A 19,492-nucleotide genomic window follows, 5' to 3' on the forward strand; every position below is an offset into this window, starting at 1 on the left:
TAATTGTATTATGAGTTTGTTATTACATTAATTATTACTGTAAAACTGAGCAGTAAGCGCTAATCTTTTATTTAATCAGTGAATACAATTATTTTGATGGTTGATATATATTTTAAGGAATGTGAAATTTTACAGAAATATATTTCAGTTTACAAATTTTAGGGAATAATTTAAGAAATGATTTTTTATTTACACACGTCCGCGTACGCATTCACGCAACAACAGAGAGGAGAGAGAGAGAGAGAGAGAGGGAGAGAGAGAGAGAAAGTCACGCGCAGAGGCAGGCAGATATATATATATATATTTATACAAATAAAAAAATCATTTCTGAAATTTATAATTCTGTAAATTATACTTTATTTTTATATTATTCATAGACAATAAATAATAAACTTCATTTATTATAATTAATGATATCATCATTTATAGAATATAATGGATGAAAAATATTTTTATAAAAGGTAACGAGTTTTAGAAATAATAAAATATTTTTTAAAATATTTAAAATTATTCTATCAAAAAGTATATTTCACATTCCTCTAGATAAAGAATTTCGAATCGCAATTTATTTTATAATAAATGATTAAATTTATACATGAATACCATATCGTTCGATTCTTAGTCTTCCATGTACAGTCTTCCGACATAAAAGAATAACAGATTCGAGTTTAAGTAAAAGGTTCTTTTACAATTCAAAAAGTTGTAGTACAAATAAGAATATTATATTCATAAGGTGTATTAGTAAATACATTACAGCAATAAATGTTTATTATACACTTCTTCTTGAATATGGTGTAGTAATAATAGTGTCAACAGTCTTTTAAAAAATGTTTTTCTATGTACCTTTCCCTTGCTTCAGAAATCATTTTTGCTTTCTTTTCCTTAAACGTTAATCCCACGGTACTGTTGTTGCTATTTAGTTTCATCGTAGACGCATAGCGTTTGTTCGTTGAACTGCTTGGAGCTATTGTGGTTGATACTGTTTCGGGTGTATAAGTAACAATGCCATCAAGAATATTAGTGATTGTCACATCAACGTTCCTAGTTTTTACTACAAACAAATAACAATATTGTTATCCATTAATTTTATTATTTGCTTGTCCAATGGGCTTTTATGATAAAACATTTCTTTACACGATTTACTAATGTACCATTATACTAATATGAAAAATAATTTACTTTTTAAAATCAAAATTTTATATTAAACATTAAAATATTTCAATAATAATTTTTAAACAATCCATAATTGCAAATAATGAAAATGAAAAGTAATTATTGGTAAAAATTATTTACAATACTTACAAAGGTCTTTAAGTATTACATTGTGCGGAACCAATGGCAGCACTTCACTAACTTGGCGGACCATTCTTAGTATTTCCATGCTCGGGACAATCTGCGAATCTGAGATAATAGAATTCTGTTGATTTTGATTGCGAACTTCTTCCATTATATGTCGCTTTATGTACTCAGCTTTGTCAGAAATCGTATGCAAACTTGTTTCAATTTTTAAATTCTGAGCAATATCTTTCTCGACTTCCCTTACAAGAACATGGGCATCCGTATTCCTTTTGACTTTAAGAAACTTTACAGTGAAAATAGTATAAGGAACAAACATGAAGCATATTATATCCATCCACCAAATCGAAGCGATAGATGTGAGCTGTATGTCAACGAATTCTGGTCTCCAGGCTTGAAGAACGACAGGTTGAACGGCTGGTTCGATGCAAAATGGCCACGTATTAAACTTTAACAATGCCTTGCGACTATTTGTTGTATCTAACTCTGGTTGTAGAGCGATGCTAGTTTTAGAATTGGAGATGAACCGTTTTATTTCCGCAACCAAAACGTCCTTATTATTCATGTTCATTTTCTGAATTCCAAGAGCATTACTTAGCGAATCTGGTAAATTTAAAAGACTCGGTGTCATTGTTTTTGCTGCAGTCGAAAGAACAAAATAATCCAATATAGAGATACTATTGGCAATAACAACATGTATTTGTTCATCCTTTTGTTCTCCATCGGGACTAACTTTCACAATTACGCCAAATGCAAAAGCATGTCCACGGTTCAGAAACAAACGCAAGGCTTGACTATCGGGTAAAATTGCAGCAATTAGCCACAAAAGTAAGCAGACGATTAATCTAAATAGAACAAGTATCAATCCAATCGGTAGATAAAGGAGCACAGAGAAAAGTCTCCATCCGCTAGGAAATCTGTAACATTGAAAAATTTATCATTCACAGCCGTCTGCAGGCTTTGATCTACTTATCACTTAACATTATCAAATGTTATTCGCTTCATTGTCACATATTTAAGGGACGAAAAAAGAAATAAGACGAGAGGGACAAAAAAAAAAAAAAAAGATTGACAACATGGCGCATATTGTGTCGCATAAACAATTAAACTTCGGTTGTAATGTAAAAGGGCGTAGATGTGACATTCGGAAATCTCTTAAATTTGGCTGAATTGAAATATATTCATTGACGTCACGACTCACCTGCTCTCGTCGAACAACTCGTTAATATCAATTTGTGACATTTCTCATGAAAACCATCTGTTACAATAAGGTCAAACTTTTAACACGGCAGATCTATTGTTGAATCATCGGAAACGTCGAAGAAGTCCGCGCAACTCTAACTTTAATTAGGTAAAATTTTCGTCTAATACTATACAAAATACCAAATTTCGTTAATCAAGCGTTTATAACAATGTTCTATGACCTTCCATTTCTCGATCAGCTGTTCAAAGCGCCTTACCACTCGCGCTATTTTACTGTGGGTGTGTTCTAAACGAATGTCGACAGAAATTTAGCTGCGAGACGATCAAAAGTATTAAAATTTTGGTAACATTGCGCATTGACTTCTTGACGATAGAGGACACACGCGTGTGACAAGTATGACTCGATGTTGTGATTCTTACTAAAAACAATGATTATTACGTAAAGGCGTATGGAAATAAAATACATCAGTGTCATTCGTTTTCGCCTGTATTCAAACATTTTTTTAACTAACTAAGGGGACTTTTTCATTTGCGTGTCGAATTTATTAAATTCGCTTGAAAACAAAACACACGCACAAACACACACGCACGCACACTCGCGCACATATGTATATATATATATATATATATATATCATCGTCATCATCATCATCATCATCATCATCATCATCATCATCATCATTTGTACAATAAAGTGATGGCAAGTTGGATTACACGATTACAGGAGTACACGAAGTAAATGCACTTAACTTTAGGGTGAGTCATAATTAAAAAGAATGAATTTTTATATTAAAAGCACGCGAATAATTTTTTTTATTTGTCATTGTATTATGGAAATAAATATCCTAAAACGTCCCTTCATCAACCTATCTTTTTTATTTTAAAACTTAGCCACTTTATGATATTTATTAAAATCCAGTGAAATGCAATTTCTTTTTATTACAATATTTTAATTTTTTAATTATCATCGTCGTCCTCATAATAATAATAATAATAATAATAATAATAATAATAATAATAATAATAATAATAATAATAATAACAATAATAATAATAATAATAATAATAACAATAATAATAGTATTAGTATTATTAGTATTATTAGTATTATTAGATTATTAGATTATTATCGTTGTCGTCGTCGTCATCATTAATTTATTTTATCGAAAATTGTTGAATTTTACAAGCCAACGAGCAATGAAAATTGTTGCGAAAATTCGAATAATTTTGAAATTATTCCTAGAATGCGTATAGGGATTTTAAGAATTTACCAAGAATTCGTCGTAGAGAATTATTTTTCACGTACTGTGCTCATAACCTTAAATAACCCGAACGATATGACAAACGTTACTGTTGTTATATTGTGGATTTAAGAGAATGGGAGTAGCTATTAAAATTTAATCTATCAAAGGCATAAAACATGTCGAGCATAGTTATTAATGCCCAAAGAGGATAATAATATTATTTTATATTTTGTACTAAGAATCTAGGGAATTTTTGTACGACCAACTACAACATTTCCCCAAGAATTTAATAAAAAATGGCTTCGCCCATGGATTAAATATAGGCGAAAGTTCCTCAATTTAAGATATTTTAAGTAAATTCAATTGAATTAATTAGCGTATATCTGTTATATATTAAAACAAGAGAGAAAAAAGCAAATGTTTTCATTTGTGAGGCATTATGTGCAAAAAATTATCGCTAGCTACTGAAGTTGTATGGAGGAGTTCTCTTGTTGCGTATCATTCTCGACATGCGTAAGCGATAATATACATCAATGTAGCGGACGAACGTTCGTGTCAAGGGATTGCATCTTCCAATCGACCCAAAATATTCAGTTTACATCTCCATCAACATATTTCAATGTGAGAGAATACATTATTAAGAGAATAAGATATTCAAGTTGTAAATAATAACTTTTCAAATGACAGCTGTCAATCATATAGATATTAATAGTAATTTACATTTTATTTTCCTTTTTATTCTTATAGAAGTTTTAAGTATGAAGAATAAGCATTACCAAGCTTGGAGTAATAAAGTTTTGAGGAGGTACGAAATGATTAGCGACAGATGAGCAATTTGGTTAGCTATCATGAAAACTCCTCCGTCACAGTCACAGAATGGTGGAGGTGGTTCTACCACTGTGACTGTAAAAAATGGAGATGAAAGTAATTCTCGTTTTTCGCGTTCATTAAAATCTAACAATTACATCAATGGTACAACGAAGGTAGGTAAGCAACAACTGGTTTCTCTAAACGGTGATTCAATATGTTGCAACAGTATAGAAAATGACGAAGCTTTGGCATGTGACATAGCACCTCTACCGACTAAAGCAAAGACCAAAGCATTATGTGTACATATTCGTGAGAATAGGTGGTACGATGCTGGAAACGTTGTGTCTGTGGGCGTCGCTGGAGCAAGCTTAAACGAAGCTTTAGAGAGTATGTCTTTAGCATACAGTCCCACGACGAAGCAAATATATTCCTTGGATGAAACACAGACTACAAGTAATAGAGATTTTTTACGATCTAACGATTCGCCACTCTCTTTAGGAGTACGAATAGATATAGATTCTTGCTCAGGTAAAGAAGAGCTTGAGAACAGTGGGAATAATAGTCCCAGAGGTAGTTTGCCTCGTTCGTGTAGCAGCACCGTTTCCTCTCTCAGCGAGTGCTCGGCTTCTAACAGTTATGTAAGCAACGAAGATGCCCAAGTCTCGCCAGGCAAATACAACAAGCTATGGCCACTAAATTCCAGTTTCATGAAGAACGTCTTCTCATGGAAGCAAAAGGATCAAACCCAACAACAGCAGCAACAGTATCATTGTCAACAACAGCAGCAGAATCATCATCATCAGCAGCAGCAGCAGCAGCAACAACAACAACAACACCAACAACAACACCAACAACAACACCAACAACAACAACAACAACAGCAGCAACAACAACAACAACAGCAGCAGCAGCAGCAACAGAATCAGCAACAGAATCAGCAACAACAGTTGTTAAAGGTTGCGTCCTCGAGCAGTCCGTCACGCAACTCCGACAAAATTGGCGGCAGTTTGGCATTGATTCAGCAGTGTCGACCAGCAAATCTACCGGCTAAAAGTGCCCTGGAAGAGGAGAGCCACCGACGTCAGTACAACGCGATCTTGGAAGCGGCTCGGAAGCGGGAGCTGCGCGAGGAGCGCGAGCGTCGCCTACAGCGGGAGTTGCAGCTGCGGGAAGAAGAGCGGCTGGCTGAAGATTCGCAGACGTGGAACGGGCAGGTGTTACCGCGCTTCGAGGCCATAAAGGATAGTCGTCGCGTTAGGGAGTTATGGTGGCGAGGTTTGCCGCCGAGCATTCGAGGCCGAGTCTGGCGGCTGGCCGTCGGTAACAGCCTCAACGTAACCGCGCACCTCTACAAGCTCTGCCTCGACCGGGCGATGTCGAACCCGTTGAACGAGTCCTTAGCCGCGATAAGACTCGACGTCTCCCGAACATTCCCGACCCTCTGCGTTTTTCAAGACGGTGGGCCTCTCTCGGACAATCTCCAGGGCGTTCTGGCAGCCTACGCGGTCTACCGTCCCGACATCGGCTACGTTCAAGGGATGAGCTTCATCGGGGCCGTACTCTCCCTAAACATGGACGCCCCGGACGCTTTCAGCTGCTTCGCCAACTTGCTGACCCGACCTTGTCATCTCGCGGCCAATGAACGCCTACTACAAAGCCTACTCGAGCGCCCTGGCGAATAGATTGCCCAAAGTTTACGCTCACTTTTTGGCGGCCGGGTTGAGTCCGGATCTGTATCTGCTCGACTGGCTTTACACAATCTACGCCAAGGCGATGCCCCTGGACGTGGCCAGTCGTGTCTGGGACGTCTTTTTGCGTGACGGTGACGAGTTCCTTTTCAGGACGGCCCTGGGCGTCCTTCATCTTTATCAGGACGAGTTGCTGGGAATGGACTTTGTGAGAGGTGCGCAGTTTCTCACGAGACTGCCAGAGAATATGCAGGCGGATGCGCTCTTCAACAGTATTAGTCAGATGTCAACTGTCGTCGGAGTGCTGAGTTTCCAACAAATGCTTATTCAGATATCGTCGGGCGCGTAAGAGCAACGAGAGAGCATCAATTATGTATTTAACGACGATGTTCCGACATACCGAATCGAATTCCAAAGGTGTAAAAGTTAAGTTGAAAACTAACAGTTATATAATTGCTGATAATTTCACCGAGTTATATTATTGACTAAATAATAATTGCTTGGCATGTTGAATATCATATAATTCTCTGATAGTTTTGAACAACAATTAATAGCTTTTGTCTAATTTGCATGTAAAAGAGCAGCATTTTTAAGAGGAATACGAATATTGATTTGTTAATTGATTAGTTAACAGTATGAGTAAGCTTAGCGGTAATTGAATAAAACCGACTGTCAGAATTATTTAAACAATATACGGTATACTCTTATTACTTCACTGTGCTTACAAAAAAAAAACATTTACATATATATATATATATATATATATATATATATATATATATATATATATATATATATATATAATATATATATACACAATTATATATATACACATATAAATTTTTTTTTTTTTATCAATTTATTAAAGGAATTATCAATTATATAACAAAGTTCTCGATTAAACTTTCTAATCACACGGATTTAAATGAAATTACTGATTTATTTTTGCATTACAGTAGAGGAAACATGTACGTTGTAGTACTTGTTTTGGTGCCAAGTTTCCTCTATATTATGCACAATTTCATCACTTATATTATGGAAGGGAATCTCGGTAGTTTTTTAAATCTTTACACGTCTTTTTTAAAAATGTGATGATAAAGAATACAAAGATGTAGGATCGATGTAGAAACCCTAAGGTTTTAAAATTATGTAAGTGTTAATTTTACTTTATGCGAGTCATTTTTAAAATGATTTCATCCACATTTTATTTACTATCATTAGCTATATTATATTGGATATAGATCTTAAAAAAAAAAAAAAAAAAAAAAAAAAAAAAAAAAAAAAGATGATATTTCGAATGAATTCATTACAAATTACGCTATCAGCCAAAGAATTTACTCTATTACTTATGTGCTGTGTTTTTGATACTACACAAACGCATAGAACGAACATTTCATTAGCAATATATATTTAAAGGAATTTATACGTAAACAATGATTTTTAAAATGAGAATTAATATTTTTATATATGTTTGAAAAGAAAGGAAAAACGATCTTTTTGTTTAAATAGTGTATAACGTAATTTTTTAAATATTAAAAATCTTTCTGTTTACAATTTATCCATATATACGAATTATTATTTCATTTTAATAATAGATTTGAAAAGTTTTACACCCAAAGTTATTGTTTATTATATAGGAATTTGAATAAACGAAGCAACTTTATTAACAAAAAGTTTCAATTATTGAATAAATTAATTTTAAATACTTATTCAGTGATAAGTAGAGTTTTAACGTATATTAAATAAAATGAGAAAATTATTTAAGTATTTGTAAGCTCATCTTATTTTTGATAAGCAACGATGACGCACCGACACGAAGGGAAATGAAAAATAAATTAAGCACACAAAGAGACATACGTAGTTGAGATTAGACTATAATTTAATTTTTTAATCATTTAACAATAACAGAAGGCGAAGATATTTTTCTAAAATGTGAGTACGTGGAAGATTTTGCTTGACTTCAAACGCTCAGCGCTGCAGCCAACAAATAAATGAACGAATACTCGAAGTTTAGCTATAATGATTAATAATGAGTAAAACAATTATTTCAATCGAAATGCTTTGCAATTATTACTTAAAACATTTTGCGACATACACACGGTTTATGGATAATCCATACATACGTTCATGCGGACGCGCGCGCTAGTGCACTCGTACTCATTAACTCGATCATAAAAAAAAAATCGTTTAAGGATTAATAAACATTAATTAGATCTGCTTGTAAGCCGTCCTTAATTTAAGAAGGTGCATGCATCCATCCATTCGTACATGCATGCATACGTACATCCATTCTTACCTACCTACCTACCTACCTACCTACCTACCTACCTATCTACCTACCTACATCCATCCATCCATTCGCACATACATACGCACATGCGCGCACACACATTTACGCCCATGTTTATTTAACTTTTCTTTTTTTCTCCGAGCATTATATCGTATATTAAATTCAATAATTTGTATTCATCTTAATCACATTTAAACAATATGTTGCGTAATACGCGCAATATGTATAAAATACATGACATTAATTAAAGCTTGGGATATAATTCCGGCATTTAAAGGAATGTGAAAAATCTCAAATCAAGTCTAGTAATAAGTATTTGAAATAAGTGATGCAATGATATGAGGGGAGTCTTGTTTATTCTACGCATTTCTTTATTGCTGTGTAAATCTCGGTGATTCTGTATTGTGAGTAATGAATTCAGTTACAACGCGACTACTTTTGAGATGGATTTGCTCGCAAGCATTGCCAGTGTTTCGTTATAAAGGTCTCAAGTTTTTGGTAAACTTGAAAATAAAGTGATGAGTAAAGGGGGTTATAGGTTTTTTAGCGGAAGAAAACTAGAAAATTTTATTTACATTAGCGACTATAACATTTTTATATCTATTAGATTTTTTTAATATATATATATATATATATATATATATGTATTTTTTCTTTTTCTTTTCTCTCTCTCTCTCACTCACTCTCTCTCTCACTCTCTCTCTCTCTCTCTCTCTTTTTTTTTATTTTTTTTTTATCATCGATTTTGTGATATTTTTATAAAACGTAAGGTGCATTTTTAAAATCAACAACAGCAACGATAATAGTTCGTATTTTCCATAACTTTATAATTTGCGCGTAAACGTCGATTTAATCAAAAAACTTTGGGCATAAGTTTATGTATAAATAAACACAGATAGTAATAATGAAGATTATCACATCTTTGAGTCCTTTAAAAAGCAATTCCGTTAAAGAATTTTATTCGTACCTGGTTCTACATTTAATGAAATATTGCAATATTTTATGATGTGCGACATCCGTTTAATAAATTTGAAGAAACAAATAAGAAGCATTAATATTAATTTGCTGAAATAAGTTGAAAAATTTACAATTTTCGAAGGAAATTATTCAAAACTTATTTTATTCTTTAGTTATTAATATGCTGTCTGTAGGTAATTAATTTTCTCTTATATACGAGTTAAGTAGTATTAAAATATCTCATTATTGTATAAAATATCTTTTATAAAGTTTCAGCGTCTTAGAAAGATGATAAATTTGATTGCATTGTAATTAAAGATATAATTTATGAGATATTATTTGCAGTGCTCTCAGATTATTATATCATGGTAAACACAATTCATAATTGTAAATGGGTGAATTACTTTATTGGATATTACTTGATAATAAAAAGTCATGCTTTTTTTAGTGATAAATAAAATTTTATTGTACATAGTCTAATGAGGAAAAATGCTTTTATGTGCAAAACTATATATGATTTATATGTGAACATGTAATTAGGAACAAAAGAATGTCTTACTTTAAAATATTTTTAACATATTATTTGGAACGTTTGATCATTGACCTTTTTAATGTGTTGAACATTACACGATTTAAACGATATTGTTTTCTTTTAAATGGTATATATATATAATTTTATAACATTTATTTAACGTTATACCGTATCTGTATAAGCTCCGTTATTTTATTAATTTGGTAATAATGAATCGATGATTTAATCGTCAAGCTACTGTTTCCTAATGATTGTTATTATAATTATTATTCGTTATATCTTCGCGATTATCTGGCAATCACGATCCATTCATCGTTCCTAGTCGAGAAAAATAAAAAGATAAATGGAAAAAGCCGTACTTTTTAAAGATGTGTGCCTAAAACATGTAATTCTGTGACATGAATTAAACTCGCTTGCTTAGCTAGAATATAATAATTCTATTTTCCAATAAACAATCGTTTGATCGATTGATCTTTTGTGGATCTTTTATATAATATCGAATTTATCGAAATATAAAAGATTATGTGCTAATGTGTATTATATAATGGACAATACTCGAAATCCAGCCAAATTTCATATACATGAAAATTATGCGATTGCATTAGGTCTGCGTAATTCCTTACGATGTTAAATTGTAATTTGAATGAATTCAAGCTATAATGAGATATAACGACGTGCGAGCACTTTTTTTCTTTTATGCGGGGTATTTTGTTTATTTTATATTAGAGCTTCTTTTATTTTTGAAATTTATTGTTTCGATAATTACAGAATTTATTTAATCCTTGTTATCGTATATATTTTTATTTTTTTTAATTTTAAACAATTGGTTATATAAACGAGTCTATAGTTTGAAAATTATTTAGAGCAAATAAAAAGGATAGATTAAAAAAAAAAAATTAAATAAAAAAAAAAAAATTAAATATTAATTTAAGTAAAATCATATTTTCAATTAATATCATTTTATACAGTTTGAAAACTCAAATAGATTACAATGTAAAAATAAAACTGAAATTAAAATATTAACTTTTTTAAAATACAATCGCAGATTAGTGATTTATATATATATATATATATATATATATATATATATATGTAAAATTAAATATGTTATTTAAAATTAAAATAAATTTTTTGTTATTTATCTTTATTCATTATTTATTTTAGTTAAAAATGTTACATTATTTGTATACGACTTATATCTAATTTATAAATAATTGAATTTAATAATTTGATATTGTAAGAATAATTTTTCCTTCTATTATAGTTTCTTTACTCTTCTTGTAAAGGATAAATAAATATTTCCCGTAAATCATCATTTTATTTAGATATAACGCTATTTTACCATATTAAAGTATCGCATAATCAAACATCAGTTATTAATTTTATTATTATAAGGGCTTTAATATGTTTTTAATTATTACAGTTTGTTTTTTTTAATTAATAACATTTTAAATAATCAATATGATAGATAATCGTAGAGAATATATTAAGAAGATATTAGTGATGTTATTAAGTAAGTAAACGTTTAAGCCATATATATTAATTTATTTAATGAGTTGTATCAGCTATTTAGAGAAAGTTTATTTAAAAAATATAATTATTAAAATAAATTTAAATTATTAAAATATTAAAATTTGAATATTGTATTGGAATAAGATATCGCGTGGATGAATAAAAGGTTTGTGGCTCATATGCCAGGTGGGTATTTGGGAAAATAGCTTTCTTAATGTAAATTTCGCTTTAAGAAGTATTATATTTTCTGTTAGGAAAGCTTTTATAATTTCAATTAACAAGGACATTTTGATAATACAGCAGTTGCGTATACTAATAAAAGTATCGGTAAAATTTTCCTTAAAATTTCAGTATATCATTGTCGATGTCAACTATATTGATTTTAGATTAATTTGTCAATAAAATATATCTATCTTTTTTAAAATTCACTTTTTTTTCTTTTTTTTAAGTAGTATCATAAAATAGCTCAGAATTCGTTCTTAATTAATTTGCTACATTTTTAATTTTCTAACAAATGAATATTAGCTAAAGTGCAAACCGTAATGCTTAAGTTAATATTTCAATATAAATTGATAATCAAAATGTATTTGTTTGTATTAAAGATAATTTATAATTTACGAACATCTCATTAATATTGACTGATAGGTCGTTAAGGGGTTTTAATTGAAATTGGGTTAAAAGTGCCGTTATCATTAAATAGCATGGATGCATGCTGTATTAAAGCAAATAGAATATTGAAAAAAGAAACGAATATTTTTCTCATTTTGGTTTCGAAAAATAAATTTTTATACAAATAATAGGTCTATCATTAAAAAAAAAAAAGCAATTCTCGCTTGACATTATATAGGCTGGTATGCCAAGACATTGGAAGAGAGATGAGTCTTCCTTGCGGCGAAAAGAATTTACTCTTTCTCTCTCACTCTCTGTATGTCTATCTGTTTTCATTTTATGAAGATATACACCAAAGTATACCTAAAACACTCGAGACGCTGGAAAATAAGAATAAGACTTTTCATTCTCGATTATATATGAGAAAGGCTTCGAATTTTTTAAGTAACTTATAAATGTATAATAATCATCTTGCTTGTTGTATCATACGACGCGTTGTTGTATGCGTGAAGGGATAATGATAATATCGTTGAATGGCATGTGCACATTCCGCATTAAAAATGACTCTCTGTATTATCCATATAATTATTAAATAAGCACAAAGCCAAAATGTTTAATCAGCGAATTGAGTATTACTATATGCATACAATGTTGAATTCAAACATGGGATATACATAATTCTTTAAATTTATATATATAAATATATATATATATATATATATATATATATATATATACGAAAAATTTGTATTACCTTTGCTTTATATTCGTTGACAAGATGGTTTGCATTGACTATGTGACTATTTTTCATGTAGACTTTGAATTGTCCGCTCTGAAGATAGAAACTTAATAAACGTTTTGCATATTCTGGCATCGGTGATTATTCTACATAACAACGTCTAATTTATAAATTTCATTTCGCTAATTCAGTTACATTAAATCGCAAATGTATATTAGGTTTATTGTATACTAAAGAATGATTTAAAAACTAATATTGTCTAAAAATTAGTTGTAATTTTCAATTTTCCTTTACTTTTATGACACGAAATAGATAAATATAAAAAATAGATGAAATGTAAGTTAATTTTTTTCTATAATATATTATTTATAAAAATAAATAAATGAATAAAAAAAAAAAAAAAATAAAAAAAAAATTGTAAATGATATATTTTTTTCTTAATTTTAAGGACTGAAAACCTTTTAGCCACTAATTAGAAATTTTAAATTAATAATTGCGATTAAAAAGAAAAATACAAATGTTATTATACTGATAATTAATGCACACATTTTTCCGTACAGGAAAATAACTGAATTTCATCAGGAAACTAATAATATATAATCATTTTGTATTAATTAAGTTTGCTACGAGTAATAGAAGTGAAAAAGGACGTCAGATACTTTGTCACGAAGTCCGAGGCTTCGATTATTAAGGACCACTGTAGGAAGGAAAATAATAATAAATAATTGTAAATATAATTGCGATATATATTTATGTTGTACGTATATATGTACTGTAAAGCAAAAGGAAGCATCGAATCGCTGAGTAAATTTATTCTTTACTTCGCTTGTAAGTAAAATTATATACTATGTATTTTACTATATTGATTTATTTTAATAGAAAATAAAAGTGTGTGTTTATTATCAAATAAGCAATGGGACTATAATTATTCAAATAGTAATGGAAAATTAAAATTTTTAATGTCAGTATCTAAAAATAAAGGATAATTATGAAATTGAATTGCCTTGAATTATTTCTTGACAATTTTCATATGGTCACAATATAATTTACAACTGATCATCATCATATATTTTTATTATAATAAATTATAATTTACAATTGATAATAATTTTTATTTTCAAATTAATAAAATTCAAATTAATTTTACAAACTGTGATTCATCCTTGAAAATTTCATGTGATTTCATCACATTATATTACCTTTCTTAATTTCTATATAAGTTTATTTAAATTTGCAACTACAAATATATATGTTGTTAATGTATTTAAATATTATATTTTTAAACATATTTTATCGAGTAAGTTAATTTTTATTAGTAAAGAAGTTAAATTTATATTTTTGAAATTTATCCGTACATCTGTGATGTTAGATAACTAGTTTATAATTATAATAATTTCTAGAAGTTGTAATTAAAATAAGACCTATTTACAATTAATATTAACAATTAAGTTTCTTCACGACAAAAAATCGTTGTTAGTAATCATCTCTTTATTTAATAACAGTTTGTGATTTTTTTATTTTACATTTTTGTAAAATCTCGCTTATTTATGTCTCTCTCTCTCTCTCTCTCTCTCTCTCTCTATATATATATATATATATATATATATATATATATATATATATATATATATTTAATCATATTGGCTTAAATATTAAATTTAATTATATAAATTCTATTAATTTATACAAACGATTAAAACATCGATTTTCATTAATATCTTTGAGTATAAAAATATAATATGTATGTATATATATATATATATATATATATATATATAATATCTAATCGTTTGTATAAATTAATAGAATTTATATAATTCAATTTAATATTTAAGCCAATATGATTAAATATTGACATAAAATTATGATTATTGATATAAAATTTTGAAAGTAAGTAATGAAATTGTAAAAAATTTAAGCAACTAATGTTGAGAAATCGATAAAATTGCTAACAATATTGCTACGATATTGCAGTTATTTAAACAATTTTTTCTTTTTTTTTTTTGGATTAAATAAAGTAGAATTAATTATGTATCATACATATTAATATTTAGTCGTAAAATCATATTACTTTTATAAGTTTGAAGGTTTATAACTCTGTTAATACGAGAAAGTTACTTGCTTTTATTAGATTTATTTTGCCTTAAGCTTGTTCTATATACTACTCTATTATTTTCCATTTTTTATGTTGAAAGTTTATATTTTATAGTTAGATTTTCAACTTATTTTAATGTAACCAATTAGTTTTGTTGTTTTGGATGAAAATATTTATTTTCACGATTGATTGATTTGCTTGATACATCATAATATTGACGATATATTGTTGCGTCTATAAACATTAATTTTCATATACAATAATATACTGTGCCATTAATACATATACATATATATATATATATATATATATATATATATATATATATCGGGTTTAACTAAGGTATTTTATATTGACATTTTGTCAAATAAATTCATATATAATGCTATATATAAGCGAATAAAAAAAATTTCGTTTATCGTATTTAACGTCTATGTAGAATTGTATTGAATTAGTAAATTAAATGCAAAAATCGCCGCGGAATTGCTATTTTTTAATTCATTTAGTATTTGAATATTAAATTATGAAAGTTCTTAGTTTATTAAAAATATCAATTGAATATTAAAACATGTTAATTAATTTATATTAAATCGATCAAAATATTAGATTAAATTTTTTTTCTTTTTATCTGTTCACCATTATTAAACATAATAAGAATGACAAATATGATTCCTATCGACGGATAATTAAAATTCGAGTTTCTGATGAATTATGTTTTTAAACTGACTTTTTGAAGTTAAGATATCGATACACAGGAGCTTCTGTCGAATAATCTCTAAAGTTGATCACACTGATTTTCTTCTTTTTATATTTTACAATATGATGGACATTTATGATTGACATTTATACCATAGCGCTTGCATTATTAATCAACATTGAGATATACCATCCCTCATACATTCATTCAAATGCTTATGTGATCCATTCGTTTATACAATCAAGAAAAATTACGATTGCATTAAGCTATCTATCCTTCCAATATTACAACTATGTGTCAATATCATAAATGTCTGCTTCTTTCAAGATTCCTGAATATTTCCGCATTAATGAGATTATGAATATTCCATATATTTTTGATAGGTTTATTATTAATTTAATAACTAAAGGTTCCACTTAAGCATTTTGTTGGCGAAAATCTGCTGAACTAATATATATTATCATCAGAACATTCGCCAGAGAAGGATCGATAGTAAATCTTATAATTTTTTCAGTAACCTAATTTCATCGGTATACCTTGATTGCACCTCCGCACCAGTTCAATCAGTTGTCCGGGTTCGCTTATTTTTTATTCGTAATTACTTTCTAACCCACGCATCCTTTTAAGGATTTATCATCTATTCGCGATCTTAGAATATGCCGCGAAGCAGTAGTGGTACGAGTCCTTCGATTAGCAGGCGGATTAAAAACTTAATTAAATTAAACATTAAGTTTTCTTATTTTACTTTAAGTTATAAAACGCCCATTTAAATATAGAGATATTGTCATGCGCATACTGATTGGTTTGTTCAATTTAAGATATTTTCATTGGAAATTATAAAATTACTACGGATATGTGGAACAATGATCACACAAATTTTTAAAAATTTCATTATAAAGTTATACTATTAAATTGTATACAATTATATAATTAAATATACTATTATTGATAATATATACCAGTTCTATATCTTTTTGTATCTAAGATACTATAAATTTGTTTGAAATTGTTTAACCGTGAGTTACAAAATAAAAATGGAATGGAAACACATGTCGAGTAATCACATCGTAATTCCAAGATTGTATTTTATTATGAAAGTGCCGTAGTGTGATCGAATAATTTCATTTGGATAATGAAATAGCAAAAGAAATATTAATTTAAAAAATATTTTTAAGTTTATTTAATGAAACGTTTAGCTTTAATCGCTGTATTTATGGAAATTGTTGCAATTATTTATAATTTAGTATGTATTGATCACGTTGACTTTTAATTATTGTGATTCTGCAGTACGCCAAGTATAATAAATGTTAGTAAAATTAAAAAAATTTAAAAAAATATATTTTGTAATATGTATGTAATAATATATTTTACATTATCCTTCTTTTCTTTCTTTTTTTTTTTTTTTTTTTTTTTTTTTTTTTTTTAACTAAAGCATAATTAATTATATCGTATATTTAATATATTAGGTAGTATCGCTCTTTTTGCACAGTTTTTTTTGCATTTTTATTAAAAACACATATTTTTATTGTTTTAATTTGATAATAATTAAACATACCTTTATATAAGAATTGGAAATTAATTTTGTTAAAGCGAGTTAATAATTTAATAAATAGTTCATTAATCAATATTTGAAATTATGTGAGTCATTCATCAATATTAATTAATATTTGGAAATTATGCGAGTAACAATGATAAAACTTTAATTCATATATAATTGCTAAGAAAAGATCATATTCGAAAAGTCCAATTGACGATGGAAAATTTATTCAAGGACAAATTCGGCTTCAGTTATCGAATCTTTTCCATCATAATGATGAACATTACAGTTAATATTGTTTGAATTTGGGTGTGATGTATCAACATAGACAAAGCTTCAAAGAAATATTTTAATATTTGGAACTTTGTAATTGTATGCGTAAATATAATTTTTAATTACAGAATATATAAATTCGCAAGATATGACTTTTTTTTTTTTTTTTTTAAATTTAACCAGTTTGTTATTTAACGCTTAATACTATTTCCTACTTAATATTCTTATTTAATAAATTACAGTGCTTGAATTCAATTCTATCGGGCTTCTATTAATTTTAATAAGATGCGCATGTACACACACGCGCGCGCACACGCAATTTTATTTTCAATATTTTTTTATATTAAAATAAATTGTGGAAAATTTTTAAGTTGAATATAGTAATTGCATATAATAACAGCTCAGCGTTAATTATAACGGTTAAATATTAATCATTAATTATACTTTACATGTTTAGATTAATTTGAGGATATATTGCAATACTTATTAATTTGTGTATATTATTATCATTAAATGCAATATATAATTTATTTTCAGCTGTTAATTTACAATAAATGGAATTATAATCCATTATGATTAAATGTTTGATATTCAACCTAATTAGACTTGTAATTAAAGTTTAGACAAGGGAGTTAATAAATAAATAATTTTGATGCTAAATATTGTAATAGGATGTTGCTTTAAGAAAATCATTGCAATATTACGTCGGGAAATAATCTTATGGGGGGATCAATGATTGCTGAGAAGGCGCAAGGAGAATATAAGAGAAAATATCGGTACAGAATGGAAAAAGATAAGATTGGTTAAAGAAGGGGATACAAGCCGTAGTAACACAAAAGCGATATTTGCTTTCTTATATTATAGGTTCATTAAAAAGTGATAATAGGTTCGACGTATAAAAAGAAGAACAAGCCTTGATGATATTTGTTAATTAATATTTTGCGATAAAATGCATTACGAGAACTAATGAAATTACGAAGAATTGGATGCTTGAGTAGGAAGCCTAATTTGAGGCTTAAATGGAAAATGAGAATTATTAGTACTTTATCATAGTCATTCAGCGTGATATTGGATTTAATTTGCGTGGGTACGTAAATTTATAATGAGAAAAAAGTATAGAATAAGTTTGGGTGCCGTTGTTACGTGTCGGGTTCTTAATTAATTTAACAATTTGAATTGCTCTGGTAATAAACATCTCTCGTAATAAATGGTTTGTTTGTCTGTCTGGCTTTTATCTTCGTGAATTTTTCTTATTTAAATCCCTCTCAAAACCATAATTCTCATCTGCGCTCCCTGCAATCACTAATACACGAGGCAAAAAAATATCTCTTAGTATGGGAGAAAGAAGGAGAGAAAGGCAAAAGGAGGTCTAGCATCTAATGGTCTAACAACAGTCTTGACGACAAAGCCAATGAGCATCTTGCCGGTAATTTATCCTTCTCCCTCTCCAAGCCGGCGGAGAACGGGTTTTAGTATGTACTCGTGCACACGTTTCTATTCTTGCTGTACATAAATATACCCAATTAATATCTGGGAAGAGGTAGTATTGACAAATGTCCGCAGGCATCGACCATTTTTATGCGATGTGCGCGCAGTGCAAACAAGTTTTGTGTGCGCGCGCGCTCTTATGTTTACGATGACATGTGGACTCGAATAATGTAAAAGAGCGGCCGATTAGCGTGTAAGGAGAGGAAGGAAGGAGGAAGAGGAGGAGACGGAGGTTGAAAAACGATTCAATAACCGTGATAATCGACGACGGTCGAGCCGAGTGACGTATGCATGCCTCGGCACGTTGTGCTTGTCTTTGCTGGCGAACGGTGCACTTTGCTTACTTGTGTTGGTTGTGCGTACACGTACACGAAAAGGACACGTTGGGAGTGACGAGGTTGGGAGGAGGCCCACCGGTATAAGGAAGGGCATAACGAGAATAAAGGGAGGAGGGAGAGGAGATTGGGAGAGAAAAGCCGACCGAATGGCATGTAGGCATCACCGAGAGCAGTTGGCCCTGTA

General features: G+C 29.2%; 2 protein-coding genes across 2 annotated transcripts; one reads left to right on the forward strand and one right to left on the reverse strand.

Moving 5' to 3' along the window:
- Positions 1-713: 713 nt before the first annotated feature.
- On the reverse strand, positions 714-3,018 carry LOC105360498 (ancient ubiquitous protein 1-like). Its single transcript, XM_011497404.1, has 3 exons — positions 2,498-3,018; positions 1,303-2,213; positions 714-1,051 (listed from the first exon to the last, which is right to left on the reverse strand). The coding sequence occupies exons 1-3, from the start codon at positions 2,536-2,538 to the stop codon at positions 810-812; spliced, it is 1,194 nt and encodes a 397-aa protein (XP_011495706.1). The 5' UTR covers positions 2,539-3,018; the 3' UTR covers positions 714-809.
- A 1,478-nt stretch (positions 3,019-4,496) lies between these two features.
- Positions 4,497-6,963, forward strand: LOC105360499 (TBC1 domain family member 14). The gene is given in 3 exon segments (XM_011497405.1): positions 4,497-5,321; positions 5,484-6,189; positions 6,191-6,963. Coding segments are annotated over 3 exon segments (1,836 nt in total). The 5' UTR covers positions 4,497-4,591; the 3' UTR covers positions 6,591-6,963.
- The last annotated feature ends 12,529 nt before the right edge of the window (positions 6,964-19,492 follow it).

This window comes from Ceratosolen solmsi, unplaced genomic scaffold (assembly GCF_000503995.2).
Source record: "Ceratosolen solmsi marchali unplaced genomic scaffold, CerSol_1.0 scaffold47, whole genome shotgun sequence".
NCBI lineage: Eukaryota > Metazoa > Arthropoda > Insecta > Hymenoptera > Agaonidae > Ceratosolen > Ceratosolen solmsi.

Excerpts from the sequence above, each read along its gene's own strand:
- LOC105360498 (XM_011497404.1), bottom strand. The coding sequence starts at position 2,538 with ATGTCACAAATTGATATTAACGAGTTGTTCGACGAGAGCAG. Across the intron at positions 2,214-2,497 it reads GAGTTGTTCGACGAGAGCAG|ATTTCCTAGCGGATGGAGAC; the intron begins GTGAGTCGTGAC and ends TCAATGTTACAG. Across the intron at positions 1,052-1,302 it reads TGTAATACTTAAAGACCTTT|TAAAAACTAGGAACGTTGAT; the intron begins GTAAGTATTGTA and ends ATTTGTTTGTAG.